The sequence below is a fragment of the Anser brachyrhynchus genome (assembly GCF_964034855.1).
Source record: "Anser brachyrhynchus genome assembly, chromosome: 22".
NCBI classification, from domain to species: domain Eukaryota; kingdom Metazoa; phylum Chordata; class Aves; order Anseriformes; family Anatidae; genus Anser; species Anser brachyrhynchus.
Genome location: NC_137715.1, coordinates 7417231 through 7434354, shown reverse-complemented (window position 1 = coordinate 7434354; position 17124 = coordinate 7417231). Strand labels below are relative to the sequence as shown.

The window sequence follows — 17124 nt, the reverse complement described above, 5'->3', positions numbered from 1 at the left end:
GCTCGGCTCGGCTCGGCTCGGCTCAGCCGCGGGGACCGGGCTCCACCTGCCGGTGCCGCCGGGCACCGCCGCCCGCCCGCACCGGGTGGAGATGGGGAGGGGGAGACGGGCACGGGAGGGCGGCGGTGACTCGGGGCTGAAGAGAGAGGGGCCGGCTGCGACCCCCGGCACTGCCCCGAGCCCTAGTCCCGGACCCCGGGACCGCCACCGACCCCCGGTCCCGGCACCGACCCCCGGTCCCGGCACCGACCCCTAGTCCCGGTCCCCAGGACCGGCAGCGAGCCCCGGTCCCGGCACCGACCCCTAGTCCCATTCCCCAGGACCGGCAGCGAGCCCCGGTCCCGGCACGGCCCCCTGGTACCGGCACCAACCCCTGGTCCTGGCACCGAACCCCGTTACCGGCACCGGCCCCTAGTCCCACTCCCCGCGTCCCAGCACCGACCCCCGGTTCTGCACCAGCCCCTGGTCCCGACCCCCGTTACCGGCACCACTGCCCAGTCCCAGCAGCAGCATCCCAACCCTCTCCCAACCCCGGCACCCCCCAGTGACACCCATCCGCGCCACCCTTGGGCACCCCGGCACCCGCTGGGCGCCCCCTGTCCCCGTGCATGCCCACCGAGTGTCCCGTGTCCCCCCCAACGCCGCTGTGGCACCCCACGTCACCCCACGGGTGCTAGGATTTATTGTCCAGGGGCAGCGGGGTGGGGGTGACAAGCACCATGGGCACCCATGGGTGCTGAGGACATCGGGGCAGGGCCAGGGCTGTGGGGTGGGGGTGCAGAGGGTGCAGGGGACCCTGGGGTCCCCCCTAGCTCTGGGTGCCCCCCGTCTCCTGGGCCTGTCCCGGCTCCTGCGTGTCCTCCTCCATGGGTGGCCGGGTCCTCTTGAAAAAGCCAATCTGGAAGAGGGACATGGTGACACCCCCACCCTCGGGGACCCGCTCCCAGCATCGCCCCCACCCCATGCCCACAGCCCCCTCCCCAGGGCTCCCCATTTCTCCGGTCCCTTCTGTTGCCATTGGGGTCCCACCGCAATGGCGGGGTGTCACCGGGCCACCACCCTCCCCAGCTGTCCCCAGGGGTGCCCGGCAGCGCTGTGACGTGTGCCCCCCACACACACACACACGCTCACCTTCCACATGAGGAGGATGAGGAGGGTGAGGAGCAGGAGCCCCGCGAGGACGCCCAGCACCACCCACCACACCGGCACTTCCCGCTTGCCGTCGGGGCTGGCGCGCATCACCTCGGTGGCAGCCTGCAGAGGGACAGCGGGGTGCCACCACCGGGGCCACCGCTGGCACTGGCCGTCACTCCCCCCTTGACCGTGACAGCCGTACCTCGGCCTTGCCGGTGGGCAGGGCATGGGGCCGGACGCGGTAGGGCATGGCCGAGGTGTTGAAGAAGCCCCGTGACTGGATGAGGAATTGCTTCAAGAGGTGCTCCCGCTGGGGACAGACATGGGGACACACGGGGACGCATGGGGACACAGCAAGAGAGGTGCCAGTAGCCAAAGGGGCACCTGCGTCCCCACGCCTGGTGTCCCCATGGGTGCTTTCCACAGGTCCCTGGGATGTATGGGGACGCGGCACGGCTCCACGGGGACACCAGGGGGGCACGGTGCCACCCCAGCATGTCCTTGTCCCCCGCGGGTGCCACTACCTGCTGCAAGGTGTCCATCCAGAGCAGGGCGCGGACGCTCACCAGCACCCGCTGGTCCTTGGCCAGGCTGGGCGCCCAGCACATCACCTCCACACAGGTGGCATTGCCGCAGTCCTGCGGGCACAGCGGGTGTCACCCCTGCCCCTACGCTGTCCCCAAGGCCCCTGCGGGGCTGCAGTCCCACAGGGAGCACCCGCTCACCACGGGGATGGGCTTCTCCAGCGCCGTGGCCACCGGCTCGCCCGCCTCCCTGCGCTCCCGCCGGTGGGTGCCGTTGCGGGGTCCCACGCCTGTGGGTTGGGGCGTTTCCAGCTGGAAGGAGAAGGGGACACCCTCAGCCCCCCCAGCACCCACCAGATGGGTGCTGTCCCCCCCTTGTGTCCCACCTGCTTGGGATTGAGGTCGGGCGGCTGGGCGCAGCTGATGCCACCCTCGGTGCCCAGCTCCAGCAGGTAGAACAGGATGCGGCCATCGATCTCAGTGGGGACGTCGAGGCGCAGGGTGACGTTGGTGACGGTGGCCGGGCCCTTATTGTGGAGCTGGGGGAGGACAGTGAGGTGGCAGTGGGTGACACGTGGCCTCAGGTGGCACCCTTGGGTGCTGCGCCCTACCTGGTAGACGTGCTCCACGCGGATGCCATGGTCCTCCAGCCGGCGGCTGCCCTCCGCCCCATGCCAGCTCGTGGGCAGCACCATGGTGGTGGGCAGGGATTTCCTGGTGGCATTAGCAGGGTCAGTGTCACCCCCCCGGCACCCTGGTGTCCCCCTGCCATGTCCCACAGACCCTCACCCTCGCAGCTCCATGGCCGCCTGCGCCTCCACGGGCACCGCCACCGTCACCACCGCGCTGGTGGGGCTGTTCTTGCTGCGGGGACACGGGGGTGAGAGTGGGCAGGGTGACACTGCCCCCCCGACTGCCCCCCCCCAAGGTTTGGGGATGCGCTGAGCATGGGCACAAGCAGCCTGGCCACAGTGTCACCTCCTGAGCTGGAGCTGGAAGGTGATGGCATCGCCCACGTCCTCCAGCCCGGTCACGCTCAGCTCCATGTCCACAGTGATCTGCGGGGCAGGGAGGGTGACAGTGAGTGACGGTGGGTGGCAGTGGGTGGCAGTGGGTGGCAGCGGGTGACCCACAGCCCACACCTGGGCGCCTGCCTTCATGGGGTTGCCCAACTCGCAGAGCACCACGCGGCTCCCATTCTCCTTCCTGGGGATGCAGCTCAGCTTCTCCTGCCCCTGCGGTGGCACAGGGAGGAGCAACACGGCGGGGACATGGCACAGACCCTGCTGCAGGTGCCCCCCCTGCACCAAGGGCAGGGCTTGTCCGTGTCCCCCCCCCCCCCCCCCACGGCACCCACCTGGATGTTACTGAGGGCTTTCTGGTAGTAGGTGTCCTCTGGGAGCTGCACCCGCAGCTCGGCCTCGAAGGCACCTTCACCCGCGTTGGTGGCACGGGCGCGCAGGCACACCACGTTCTCGGCCCCGATCAGCAGGCGGGTGTCTGGCCTGGGGACCCGGCAGGGCTCAGCACCGGGGTAGGGGGGGGGACAGGGGTCAGGGGCTTGAACCCCCCCCCCCCATGGTGGCCCCGGCGTGTGCTCACGTGTGGGCGGCGAGGCTGAGGTCGGGGACGCAGACGTTGTCCTCCCCGCAGTCCTCCAGCACGATGTGGGTCTGGGCCGGGGCAGGGGGAGGTGGGGGCGGCGGCGGGGGGAGGTGGGGAGGGAGTGGGGACAGAGGGGGACAGCCCAGGGAGGGAGAGGGGACAATGGGGTGGGCATGGCGTATGTCCTAGGAAGGGAGCGGGGACAGCAGGGAGGAACAAGGAGGGGGGGGCATCCCAGGGAGGGAGTGGGGACAGGGTGGGGACAGGGGGGGACAACCTCAGGTTGGAGCAGGGACAGTGGGAGGGACAGAGGGCACATCCTGGGCAGGGACTGGCGACCACAAGGGGGACAGGGAGGACATCTCAGGGAGGCACTGGGGACAGCAGGGGTGACAGTGGGGACATCCCAGGGAGGTGCTGAGGACAGGGCCATGTCCCAGAGACAGACACAGGGAAAGGGTGGGGGCCGTGGGGCCGGAGCATAGCACAGCCCCAGCCTGACACCGGGGCTGTGCGCGCCCCGGGGGCTGCTGGTGGCTGTCCCCAGCGGTGTCCCCACCGGGCCCTACCTGCGCCTGCACCAGGGTGTCCCCGTACAGCACCAGCCCCAGCCCCTGGGCACCCGGTGACGAGGCCAGTGCCAGGCTGAGGCTGGTGACGATGGGGCTCAGCTTGTCCTTGAAGTCAGCCTTGTCCTGGGGACACCACCGTGCGATGGCACCCCAGGCACGGGGCAGGTGGTCCCCAACCCTCTTGGCCCAGGGTGCCGCTGTCCCCCTCCCCACGTGTGCCAGCCCAGTGGCACCGTCCCCATACCCGCAGGTAGGCGGTGAGGTTGTGGCAGAGCGGGGACGTCCCCATGGCCAGCACCAGCGTCCGGTGCCAGGATGCTTGGTGGCCCTGCAGCAGGAGCACCCTCCTGGACAGCTTTGGCTTCAGCCGGTCCAGCTGCAGCTCGGCATCAAGGCCTGGCGGAGGTGACAGCGGGTGACGGTGACACCGTGGAGGTGCCCGGTGCCACCCCCGGGGAGGGGGATGCCAGCCCTGTGCCGGGCACTTACGGATGCTCTGGGGGATGTTCTGGCCCATCACGCTGACACACAGCACCACGGGGAAGCTGCAAGGCGACAGCACCCATGGGTGCTCAGAGACCTGTCGCCATGGCGGTGTCCCTCATGGTGGTGTCCCCACTGGCGGTGTCCCCACCATGCTGCTCACCAGCTGACGTGGGTGTCGGAATCGGGCATGACACACGCCATCTTCTCAGGGTTCAGCCCACTGGGGACGCTCAGCTGTGCCCGGGCCACCACCACGGGCTGTCCCCTGCGGCGCCGGTGACAGCAGAGCTCAGGTGTCAAGGGACAGAGCCAGCAGCACCCAGCCCCGCACTGGGGACTCACCGGTACATGGCCACCTTGGCGGCTCCAAAAGCCCCAACCAGCAGATCTGTGGGCACAAGCGGGCTGTCGGTGGCAGGGTGGGTGGCACCACGGTGGCACGCGGGGGACACACGGTGACGCCGTACCCATGTAGCCGTTGCCGTCCAAGTCCGTGGCACCGCGCAGGGCGAAGCCGAAGGCAGCGGGGCCAGGGAAGGGGCTGTCGAGGCGCTGGGTGGGCACTGGCTCGAGCCCTTCCCTCTGCCCGCGGAAGATGAGGACCTGCCCACTGCCGCTGTCACCCCCAAACGGGGCGCCCACCGCCACATCTGTGGATGCAGGGGGCGTAAGCAGCCACTGGGTGCCACCGGGTGCGGGGAGTGTTGGGGTGTTGTGGGGTGGGGGCCAGGGGGCTGCAGGATGGCAGACAAGGGTGGGGTGGCACCGAGGTGGCACTGGAAGGGGGGTGCAGGGTGGCACCGGGAGCACTAGGACAGAGCGGGTGCTCCTGCCTCAGTGCCCCCAGCATCAAGGCGGGCACCAGGGGTGGCACACGTGTGTCCCCCCCCACCACCACACCTGTCCCCTGCCACCATCCCGCGCTTACCGCCGTAGCCGTCCTTGTCCAGGTCCCCCAGGCTGGCGATGGCGGAGGCGAAGCGGCCGTAGGGGTGGGTGCCCGTCAGGGTCTGGGGGGGCTTGGCAAAGGACCACTGCCCCCGCTGCAGGTACAGGTAGAGGCGGCCAACCTCGGAGAGCTTGCCCTCGGGACGCCGCTCCATGTAGAGCGGGGCGCCCACCAGAATGTCGTCCCGCCTGCACCCAGCACCAGGTCAGGATGCAGCCCCGTATGTCCCCCCCCTCCTCCCCACCTCACCCCCAATGGTTGGGGTGTTGCGCCCACAGGGGCCTCACCCATCCCCGTTGATGTCGGCCACGGCCACCGTGTGCCCGAAGTACGAAGCCACCTGGGAAAGGGGTGGGAGGGGATGGTACCTGGGTTGTGGGGTGCAGGTGGCCCCCTGACCAGTAGGGCAGAGCGGGGAGCATGGGGTGCTATGGGGTGGGTGGTTCAGGGGTGTTACTGGGGGCAGATGGAGGCTTTGGGGTGAGGGGAGCAAGTAGGGCAGGTGATGGGGTGATGGTGCAATGGAGCCGGGTGCAGCTATAGGGTGGTGGTGCCATGCAGCAGGGTGCAGCAGGTGCTATAGGGTGGTGGTGCAGTGGGGGTACCTGCTCGCTGGCGATGCCCTGCATCCGGCGCAGGCTCATCCCCTCACTGAAGATCTCCACCTGCTCAGAGCAGCATCAGGCCCCATCGCTGTCCCCATCCCTGGTGTCCCCCCGGGTGCCCAGTGCCCCACCGCAGGACATCCCTGTCCCCATGCAGCTGGGCACCAGCACTGCTCACCTCGCCTGTCGTGTTGCTTTTGTTGGGGACCCCCACCACGTACTCTGCAGGGGGAAGAACCCTGAGTGCCCCCACCGTGGAGAGACCCCTGGCACAGGCAGGGACATGGGGATGGACAGGGCTCTGGAGCTGGACCCGTGTCCCAAAGCAGCAGAGGGCACCCCGAGCACAGGGTGCACAGAACCCCAGTGCCGGTGGCCCTGCCTTACCTTTGGTTTTGGGATTGCCGTCGAACTCGCCCACGGCCACCGAGTACCCTGCGGGGAGATGGGCACCGGTGATCCCACCGTCTCCAGGATGAGTCGGGCAGGGCTGTCCCCACCCACTGCTTACCCCGGTACGCGTCCTCGTAGTCCACAGATGTCTGCTCTACCGTGGGGCGGCTGGGGCCCTCTATCCAAACCAGGGACTTGCCATGGAAGCGGGCGAGGATGGAATCCAAGTTGCCCAAATAGAGGAGCCCTGGGGACACCAGTGATGGGGGCGTCACTCTGCTCCCCAGCCCCCAAGCACAGCAGGTGGCACCTATAGGGGTGTCCCCATCCCGCCGTGCCCACCCAGGGGTGCTGGGGCAGGCTCACCCCCGGACAGGCAGCACTCACCCTTGAAGTAGTACCCGCCGGGGGCACCCAGCGCCAGCATGCCATCCTGCAGGAAGAGCCAGCTTCAGCACCCCCCTGGGACACCCCCAGCCCAGCATCCCTACACCCCCCTGCACAGGGGCTCCATCCTGCTCACAGCCTCCTGTGTCCCAGGAGCATCCCCCGAGAGCATTCTGAGAGGCGTCCCCACGAGCACCCCCAGGACCACCCCCAGGAGCATCCTTGGGAGCATCCCTGGGCACATCCCCACGAGCATCCCCGGTACCATCCCCGTGGCGCCCTGGGCTCCCCCTCTCACCGAGGTGACAGCCGCGCTGAAGCCCAACTCGCAGTAGCGCTGGTCAAGGACTGCGGGCACAGGGCAGCGTCAGGCCGGCCGGGGGGGCCCCTGCCGCCCCCTGCCCGCACTCACTGTATTCGTTCTCCTTGTAGACGGAGGCCATTTGGGTGCTGCGGCAGGGCGAGTACCAGACGAAGCGGCGCAGCCCCGCGGCTCCCATGAAGCAGGCACCCACTGGGGTGCGGAAAGCCTCGAGGTCCTCCTGGATGGCGTTCCAGTGCTGCAGCGGGGCGCAGGCCTGGGGATGGGGACAGGTGGGCGCCCGCCCCGCCAGCACCCACGGGTGCCCGCCCGCACGTGCACCCACCACCAGTGTGCCATGCCAGCTGGTCACGGAGGCCCCCAGCCACTGGTTGGACTTGTAGACATGGAGCCTCATGGAGCTACTGGTCTCTGTCTCATCCCCTGGAAGAACGGGCATGCCAGGATGGGCCCCGCGGTGGTGGCAGCACCCAGCATCGTCCCGCGGTGTGCACGCACCCGCAGTGTCAAACGGGACGGGGTCACACGGGGGGTCTTCAGGCGGCCAGGAGCAGAGGAAGACAGCGCCGGGCTCGACCACTCCGGGCTGCGAGGTGTTGGCGCGGGGAGCCCCCACCGCCACGCTCGTCCTGGGGCACACAGAGGAGCGGGTGTCAGGGCTCAGGGGCGAGCGGGGTCCATGCCCAGCTCCATACCCTCTCCCTACCTGTCCTTGGTCACGTAGAAATCCAGGGAGAAGCCAAAGTAGCTGCCAGGGGGCCCCTCGTACACTGTGGGCTGGGGGTGGAGCAGCTCCGGGCCAGAAGCCCAGCACAGCCCCCAGAGCAGCAGCAGGGCCCCCAGCGGGGCAGGAGCGCAGCAGGCAGCACCCATCGCCTCCTTGGCTCGCCCCAAAATGTGCCTGGTGCAGCCCAGAGCTTCCCTATCTGGAATTCCCCATCCCTGTTCTTATCTGGGGGGACGCAGCAGGAAGGGCCACCCCGCAGCTGGGCAGTTGGGACGGGGCTGGCCCTCCTTTGGGGCAGCGGCATCCGCCCGTCCCCGCTATCTCGGGGCTCAGGCGGCTGCGGAGGAAGCGCAGCGCCCACATCCTTCGGCCCCGAGCCCCCTCGGCCCCACACTTAACGCCTCCACAGCCGGATGGAGCAGAGATGGAGCAGGGGACACAGATGCCAGCAAAGCATCTCCCCTTGCCCAGCACCCAAAATGTCCCCGTGCCGCCCCAGGAGGGAAGCGCAGCCCGGATTTTTCCAGGGAGAGGGCTCCCGGGGATGGTGCCAGAGGGAGCCACGATGGGGGCTCTGTGCAGCTCCAGCCAGCAGCTGTGGGATTTTCACTGCTTTAACCCACCTGGTCTCCCCTGGCCCCCAACGGAGGCTGCTCCACACCGGGGGATGCTGCCCAGGCCGGCTGCAGTCAGCACCCAGAGCCAGGAGAAAGCCCCGCAGGATTGCTCCAAGGCAACTGCAGTTCTCTCCCCCAAAGTGCTTAATTTCCCCTTTCTTGCAACATTTGGGTGCTGTCGTTCGTCCAGGCCCCCAGCTCCAGGGGCAAGCAAGGAGGGAGGGACAAGGCAAGGGCAGCTCGCAGCCCTGGTGCAACCACCAGCAACGCCGGGGGCTTGGGGCAGGGGAAAGGGGAGCACCCCTCTCTTCTCTTCAGCCGAATCAGGACCTAGCAAGTTTCTGACACTCGGGCTTGCAAAGCCAGGGCAGAGCCACAAAAGCAGCAAGCCCCAGGGCTGGTCTTTGTGCTCTGCCACCAGCGCACCGAGTGGCGAGTACGGCACAGAGCCCCCAGCACAAAGACGGGCCCGTGGCAAGCTGCCACTCCAGCCCCAAAAGCACAAACCCCAGTCCCATCCCTGCCCCGCTGGGAGCAGGGGGGAGGCTCACAGCAGAAGGGGAGCGTGGAGCACCTGGGGGGTTGGGGGCTCCAATCCAAAATAACGGCCTTGGAGCAGCGCTAGGCAGGCAGAACCCAAGCACAGCAGGAGCACACGCTTGCAGCCAGGCTCGCCGTACCCTGCCCAGGGTGTCCCAGCGGCACGAGCTTTGCTCCAGGGGAAGATGAAGCAAGCAGCTAACGCTGGCATTGCACAACAACAGCCCCGTGCTACACTGTGAGCAGCAGCTTCAGGACATTTCACACGTTTTTCCACAAATCATTGGTTTATTAGAAAGGTTTTTTTCCCCTCATTTTACAGCATATATATATATTTATATATATCTTATGTGACAAAGTTAAATACAGTCTGTTTATGCTCGTTAAGTAATGATAGGTTAATTATTTTTAGCACTATTCCGGAAGTCAAAAACAAAAAAAACAAAAAACCCTGACTGCAGTGTGAAGGGTGCCAGAACACGCATATTGAATCTAGAAGCTAATGAAGCTCAGCACTGAAACATTAATACTGTATTCTGTTAATTATTTACAGAGAAATTGAGTCCCTTTTCTGACCGTTGTGATTCAGTCCAACCTGTCCAAACGCAAAGGCTCTTGTTTAAATAACGAGGAAGCTCAGAGTTTTCGATCCTTTCAGTCTGCCCCTGGGTCTCAGTTCTGTGCTTCTGGAGAGGAGGGAAGGAAGGAGCGGCACCGAGCAGCACCCGCTGCCGCCTGCTCCGAAACCGGGCCGCCAAAACCAACCACGGGGGCAGGGCCTGGAAGTGGAACCGGTTCACAGGCGTGCCCCAAACCTGCACTAACACCAGGAGAACCCAAACCCAAAATACCCAACCCAGGTCCCGGGGCCAGCAGCGCTTCGTGTTGGCCTCAGAGCCCCCGTGGTTGGTGTTACCCAGCGCCAGGGAGCGATGCAGGAAGGAACAGAAATCCCTCACGCCCCACCGGAGAGGTGTGGGCACGACAGATTAGTCACAAACCAAAGCACCTGGCCCTGTGCGTACAGTGGCGAACGGAGGTGGTTGAAAGGTTCTTCTGTCAGCAGAAGACGGTACGGATTGCACACCCGGTACAAACCTGGGGGGTAAGAAAAAAAAGGGGGGGGGGGGGGGGGAATTCTGCACTCTGTGGGAGACAACCCAAATTCCTGACACTCCTGAGACAGCCTCCAGTGTCAATTCCTATAAGTAGCTGCTTAGTAAGGACCAGGAGCATGCAGCAAGCCCCCGCTGCTTCCCCGAGTACACCGTTCCCAAAGCCAGCACCTTCCACGCGGCGCCGTTCATTAGCTGTTAGAGTCACCGGTGTCATCCACGCACCTCATGTATTCCGAGTCGCACGTTTTTCTTCTGCAAAACGCTAAATGAAGGTGGATTTTTTTTGTTGTTTTTTTTTTCTTTTTACATCTTATAGTACATAAAAACTTCAAAAATACATGAGCTTGATAAAATATACATGCTTAGTTCGTTTTGCATCTAGCTGAAACTATAAAGTTGAACCTTTACAAGTGTCTTATTTCACCTACGGCAAACATATTTACACAAAAGCCACCAGAACAAGTACCACTAAAAGAACTGGCTGTAAAAAATATTATTGCGGTATACTACAAATGTAACCTTTTTATATGAGCTACAAAAAGCAGCATCTTTGTTTACAGAGTTCAGTGCAATTCTTTACATTAAAAAAAATCCTATAAATTAATAAGGAAACCATCAGTATTACAGAGGAAAGAATACACTTTACATACTCCCATCACTCTCCCCAGTCCTCTGTATTGCTTCAATTCCTAAAGGGATTTTTCTTCTCTCTCAGCTGAGAGCCTCTTTTGCAACACCTCTAAAGATGGAAGTCAGAGCAGATTATTTTTTCCTTTCTTTCTCAGGAGAAGAGTGGTCAAAGCCTAGATTGAAATCACAAACTACCAATCTGAGAACCTCTCTCCAGTTCACAATGTACAGAAGGTGTCAAGGTGCAGTCCTCACACAGGAGAATGTTAATGCAGGATGGAGAAGGGTCAGAGCTCGGAGCACACACGCAGCTCCTCTGTTCGCTTCTGCTTCAAAATTAGATCTTATTTCCACCTTTGCTGCTTACACTAAGAAAAAAGAAACCTAAGTACGCAGCAGTAGGATGCCAGGAAACCTCCTGCAATGCCTGAAAACTGGTACTGGCCCAGACAAAACAAGAGGGGTGCTGCCCTTCCATCAGTCTCCTTGCCAGGATCTACAGCTGTCAGTTACTGAGTGTTTCATTGCTGATTACAAGCAGGATTCAATCATGCTGACTATTTTAATTAGATGACCTCATTAAAAGGATTTTAGAGACCTATTAGTGTGCACGAAATATCACTTATCACATACACAGCGGCAGGAGGATGACTAAGTGTAAGAATCCAGGGAAAAAAGCCTTTCCGAGTGCCTCGCCTGTCTGCGCTCGAGAAGACTCCTCCGGCAGAGCGCTGCAATGAACACGGTGGCGGCGGGGCCGCGACAGCCCCTGGCAGTGGCTGCACACAACGCTTGCGGACTGACCTGCCGCCCGCTGCTACCCAGCCCTCCAGCCACGCCTGGCTTCTTTGGCTGCTAAAGAGTGAAAGGAAATTCTCAGGCCTCACCTGCCAGCTAGATCAGCTTCAACCCCTTCCCAAAATGCAAAATATTCTCCTTCCTCCAAGGTTACTTCGCTCGTCCTTCATGTGCCGTGACTCGGGGGGTGCTGCAAGTCCTGACCTGAGAAAATGGGGTGCAGCAAGGGGTGAAGATGTAACGCTGTAGCGGCCGCAGCAGCGGCGGGTCTTGGGGCAAGAAGGGTCGGGTAAAGAGCGTGAGGAACCGGGTGAAAAGTAAAGGGGCCCGGATGGATGGCTGATGCCGGAATGATGTGGATGGGGTGGCTGGCTAGAAACGTAGCGGGGTGCCCCGGAATAATCGAGTGGGTCAGGTGGGATAACGAGATGGGTGTCAAGTGGGGCTGGGGTATATGATGAACCTGAGCAAGAGGCTGGGGATGGGGGTGGGGGTGGATGCCGATGGCGGCGGCAGCCGCGGCGGCGTGGTGCTGCAGGATGGCGTGCTGCACGGTGGTGATGGAGGTCGCGGATGCCGCCGCCGGCTGCTGGATGTGGATGGGCTGCAGGGCAGGCGCTGCTGGCGCCAGCGCGGTGGAGGCAGGAAAGGCCTTGACCTGCTTTGCGAGGAGCTGCTGCTGGATGTGCTGCTGAGCGGCCTGCTGCAGTTTGCTGTACTTCTCCATCTCTTCGGGTGTAAAAGTGATGGGCTGGCTCTCGAGTGGTGCCAGAGAGGAGTCTTCTCCTCCTTCTCGGTCTCCTTCGATGCTCGGCTCCCCGCTCTGAGGCACATAGCCGGGAAAATGCTCCACATCAGGGACCAAGGGCATCATACCGGCTTCCACAGGGACGGGCTGACTGCCCCCGTCCATGGGCTCCAAGGCGTCACCATCGCTTGGGTCCGAGAGGAAGTTGTGCTGCATGACCAGGTCCCCAGAACTAAAGCACTCGGGCAGCGCTGGTGCTTCGAGGGGAATGGACGGCATCTCCACAGCAGGTTCATCGCGTTTCTGCTCATCCAGAGGTTTGTCCTGCATAACCATCACCACTTCTTCCAGGAGAGACTGGCCAGCCAGCTGAGTCTCCTCCACGCCTTGGGAAGCATCCTCAGAGTCCGATAGCTCTTGCTCTTCGCCCCTCTCTAAGCCAGACTCTTCGTATCTTTTTGCATTTGGTTTTCGGATGGTTGGCAATTTCCCAATTAAAGGGAGAACTGGTTTGTTGCCTAATGAAGGAGGAAGCTTGGGGCCAAAGTAGCCCTGTGGAGGATCTTTGAGCTTTATGCCCACCTTGTTCGCCCCTGCTAGCATTTCATCAGTAACACAGGGCTTCTTCTCAACCTTCCTGGACTGGATCTTTTCCAGGAGAAGTTTCGCAGTCACGGAGTTTCTCTCTTCTGGACTGCAGTCACCTTCCGAGGCCCTCCCGGTGCCAGAGCTGCTGCTGCTGTTCTGGGAGAGAGAGCCAGACCCTTTGAGATCCTCACCTTTGCCGTCCTCCTTCTTCAAAGCTCCTTCATTTCTGCTTGTTCGGAAGTAGTGAGGAGACTGCGAGCGATAGATTTTGGACCTGATGAAGTCTCTTCTCCCTGACCGCCTCTCTTCAGGGCTCTCATGGCCTCGAGAGCCCTTTCGCGAGAGTGACCTCTGCGAGTGGCTTCTCGTACTGCGGCTGCGATCCCGGCTGTAGCTGCGACTTCGTTTCCAGCTGCGACCCGTCATGCTTCGGCTTCTCCTCTTGCTTCGACTGCGGCTACAGCTGCTGCTTCGTGTCCTGCCCCGACTCCGTGTTCTTGACCTTCCTCGAGGGTGGGTTCGGCTCCTGCTTCGACTCCTTGACCTGCTCCGACTCGAGCTGTAGTCGTCTTCGGAAGAGGAGTACTTGCGCCGCTTTGATCTGTGATTTGAGCTGTTGTAGTCAGAGTCATCCTCCGAGTCGTGGGACCTCTTTGAGTGGCACCTCGACCGGTCGCTGTAGTCGCTGTAGCTGTCATCCGAGTAACTCCTCCGGCGGCTGTACCTGCTCTGGTCTGAAGAAGCATCGGAACTGGTGGAGTAGGACCGTCGAGATGAGTGCCTCCGCCCTGACCTGGAGCGGCTCCTGGAGTGGTCGCTGCCGGAGTCGTAGTCATCGCTGTACTGCGAGGGAGATTTCTGCCGGGAGTGCTTCCTGTGGGAGCCCTCGTCGCTGTCGTAATCCCCGCTGCTCTGCCGGCTCCTGCGGCCGGACCTGCCCAGAGAGGGGCCAGCACACCGCCTCCTGGCAGCCGGCAGCTGCTGCAGGTCAGCCTTGTGTTTCTTGCTGCCATGGTCTTGGCAGGAGTTACCACTGTCCTCTTTCTTACAGCTACTTCCCTCTTCAGCAGACAGAGACTTCCTCTGCAACTCCTGAGAGCACCGCTTTTTCTTCTGGAAATGGCTACAGTCTTCAGACAGCTCAGTTTTCAGTGCCCGTTCCGATTCAGTAGAAAGAGAAGATTTGAGTTTTTTGTGTCTGTGTTTTTTCCGTTTCTTGGGTTTCTCTTCCCCCAGGTCAGTTTTTCGGCTCTTCTCGTCAGGTTCTTCCTTGTGTTTACGTTTGTGTTTGCTGGACTTTTTGTGCTTCTTTTTCTTTTTATGTTTATGGGATTTTCCAGATTTATTCTTACCAGTTACATTTTTACTACTGTCATCTCCCTCTACCTTACTCATGTTTGCCAAGTTAGACTCCTGCTTGCTCTGGGAGCCACAGGCAGACAGAGATTTACTTTCCATTTTCCCAGCAGAACTGTTAGCTATGCTTTCTGCCTCCTTGGGTTTGCTCATCTCTCCAGATTCTGGAGTCTGAACATTTTCTTTACAAAGGCCTCCTGGATCCTTGGATTTCTCTGCCCCTTTGCCTTTAGCATCTTTGTTGCGAGACAGCTTGAAATCAAAATACAGGGGATTACAACTGTATGAAACAGAAGGTTCTGCTTTGGTAAATATGAGCAGCTCTGAAGGCCACTGGAGAGTAGTGCTCTCATCTTTACTCAGAACTGGAAAAAAAGGTCCTGTTGGATGTTTTGGTCCTTCAGTGCCATCTTTACTGCTTGCGACAGGCTGAGTGACTTCCTTAGTAGTGTCTGGCTCTGGGAGATTGCTCTCTGTAAGATGCTTGCCCTCCTGCATACTTGCATTTTCTGGGACTTCTTTTAGCTCCGTTTTGCTCTGCTGAGCAGTAGTTTCAGTAGTACTCTGTTCCTTCTGCTGCACTGTGCTCTCAGCAGCCTTCTCTGCATGCTTGCCGGGTTTGGGTTTTGGAGAATTACCCTTTTTGACTTCATGTGTGGTTTTTTTATTCACATTTTCAGCTTCCATTTGTTCTGTAGACTTCATAAAAAGCAGGAATTGAAAATTAGGCTTTACTTTACAGTGGGCTGGGGGAATATAATGATAGTATTCTGGTTCAACTGCCATTGGTCCATCTTCTCGTCTCATCTTTTTTAGTTTAGATAACGTAGTGGCCAGAGAGCCGCTATCTTTGTCATGCTGGTCATCTTCATCCGTCTTGCCATCAGAATTATTTGTGCTTTCACCCTCACCAGACTTCTGCAGACTTCCTGCATCTGAGGACCCTCTCTCATCAGCTTTTCCTCCATCTGCAGAACTCGATTCTTCCACGTGGTCCTTGAAAACAGAAGCGATGGTCTCAAGCTTCACCGGAGTCTTCTTGGCAAATGAAAATGACACGCCTATCTTTTGCAGTGGAGTTCCCAAAGCGCTCTTAATGCCAAAACTGATTGCTTGTGCTGACTGGAGGGGCATTTGGCCTGGCATAAGGGTGCCACCAACTTGTCCGGTGTTAAGGAAACCTCTGTCCATTGTCATCTCTGAAGCTTGGCCAGACATTGTCTGGACAAAGGAACCGCTGTTGGCTGCAGAATCGTCATCATCTCCACCTTCCTCATCCACAGCCACGGTGGTGGTTCTGAACATGGGTCCGCTTCCAGGAGCGCTGTATGAACAAGGTAAGACAGAGAAAACAGCTGATGGCCATTTGTATACCTCTGCAGGCAGTTTCATACCTCATCTAAAACCTTTTACCCATTTCAAGTACGCTTGCATCCACAGATATGCATTAAAATAGCATTACACACCCGTTTGAAATTTTTAGCATTATCAAATAATGAAAGAAAATTATTGCTGGATAAAGCAATTTGGGAATGCTCTGGAATAGCGGTTCAGTGAATCCTCTTCTAAAAAACACAGCATGAGGCCAAACTTAAGCATGAAGCTTTTCCCTCAAAATTCATGCAGTCCCAAGCAGCACTCCTGCTCACGTGCTCCAGGGGTGCTCAGGGATCCCCCATGCTCACCATTCAGGCTGCCTTCTCTGTTCAGCCAGTTCATGAAGACGTCGGAGGGCTTTCTCCTGCTTCCTTTCATCTTTACGCGATCTCGAGGAGACGTTGCGAGCAAACTCCCTTTGCTTGAGATCTTTCAACCTCTGAGGCAAAAGAAAGCGGGGACGGATTAGATAAACGTGGTCGTGGTAAGTGTCCCAAAGAGTCTCTTTGCTGTAGCCCTGGGCGGTATGCTGTGAAGCCCCTCCCCAGTAACATTCATTGCACTAGGATGGAGTAGCAGCACCTCAGCTCAACAAAACAAATGGAGCACGCTGCCTTCCTCCCAGCAGCTAAATGGAAAGACAACTGTTGAACACTTTTGGCCCTGACTTCGAGTCTGTGTATGCATTTCCAGTCAATGCTACTGGTTTTCTTTAGCACGTACAGTAAAGCTGATTTCAAAGCAACAAGCAAATTCTGGAAGGGAAAAAGAAGACTGTTTACTCTGCTGCTCTTGCAGGGTGCAAATGTACATCACAAACAGTGCATGACAGAAGTCTTAATAGCATAGGCGAGAGAACAGAAAGGGATTAGCTAGTGCAAGAGTTACCTGGGTATTATATCTTACAAAAGCAATGTACAAATTACATTGGAGAAGGTGCCAAAAATCCCATGCAAATGATTCCAGTAAGCAAATAAATAATACAACATACACCACAAACAGTTACTTGCTTTCCTGACAGCAGTTCTGAGACAGCCTCTCAAGAAACAAAACACTCTAGAATGCAGTGAGGTCTTTTTGGGTTTAATACTTTTGAGGGCAGAAACGCTAAGTTCCCCAGAAACCTTATCATATCAGGAAGCAAACCTAAACCCAAGGAATTTCAAACATCGTCATGTCACTGAGGATTTCTAGATATACAATTCTAATAGCAAGTGAACATCATAGTCTTTGGAAAATTTTTGAAGGTCCTTGTCATAAAGCTCTAGGAAAAGGGGCTGCTGTTTTTCTTTTGAATACATGTGAAAATTCATAAAAGCCATTTTTTAGAGTGCTATACAGAAGTTAAAGAAAGCTGCAAAGAAAGACCTATACCATCCTAAGGGATTCAAATACCTTTATCTTTTCGCTTTGATGCACAATTTGAAACTCTTTCAAGAGGCCCAATTTCAGAAGCCATCACGTATCCAGCTTCTGAAGAAGATCCATGATTTTCAGGCATTTCATGAAGGGCCTGAAAGACTAATGGCACTCGAAGCAGTAGTCGCTTCAGAAAAATCATTGTGTAAGGCATGCGAATCACTGGTGAATTCTGAATATATCCTTCTGGCTTGCTGACTCTGCGCCCCTTTAATGGAGCAAAGTCACA

General features: G+C 59.4%; 2 protein-coding genes across 17 annotated transcripts in view; both read right to left on the bottom strand.

Moving 5' to 3' along the window:
• Positions 1-2: 2 nt before the first annotated feature.
• Positions 3-8996, bottom strand: ITGA2B (integrin subunit alpha 2b). 11 transcript variants are annotated; one of them, XM_080565502.1, is made up of 30 exons: positions 7684-8996; positions 7476-7606; positions 7303-7400; positions 7068-7233; positions 6954-7003; positions 6656-6701; positions 6387-6515; positions 6263-6310; positions 6054-6097; positions 5876-5935; positions 5558-5610; positions 5250-5458; positions 4789-4971; positions 4664-4709; positions 4482-4586; positions 4325-4380; positions 4080-4231; positions 3833-3958; positions 3261-3331; positions 3016-3163; positions 2801-2893; positions 2637-2716; positions 2448-2522; positions 2270-2372; positions 2045-2197; positions 1860-1970; positions 1659-1772; positions 1337-1444; positions 1132-1254; positions 4-898 (listed from the first exon to the last, which is right to left on the bottom strand). In XM_080565502.1, exons 1-30 carry the CDS (start codon positions 7848-7850, stop codon positions 809-811), a joined length of 3138 nt encoding a protein of 1045 aa, XP_080421628.1. In that variant the 5' UTR covers positions 7851-8996; the 3' UTR covers positions 4-808. The 11 variants fall into 11 exon arrangements, with proteins under 11 accessions (XP_080421634.1, XP_080421635.1, XP_080421629.1 ...); XM_080565510.1 differs by having other exon boundaries at positions 7068-7606; XM_080565508.1 differs by having other exon boundaries at positions 3-898; positions 4080-4380; positions 7068-7606.
• Positions 8997-10218: 1222 nt separating this feature from the next.
• Positions 10219-17124, bottom strand: part of GPATCH8 (G-patch domain containing 8) — a 55050-nt gene continuing 48144 nt past the window's right edge. For all 6 annotated transcript variants that reach the window (XM_080565494.1, XM_080565496.1, XM_080565495.1 and 3 more), the window contains 2 exons: positions 15785-15915; positions 10219-15423 (listed from right to left, as the gene is read on the bottom strand). In XM_080565494.1, the coding sequence (XP_080421620.1) occupies positions 11574-15423; positions 15785-15915 (3981 nt within the window). In that variant the 3' untranslated portion in view covers positions 10219-11573. The remainder of the gene's footprint in view (positions 15424-15784; positions 15916-17124) is intronic.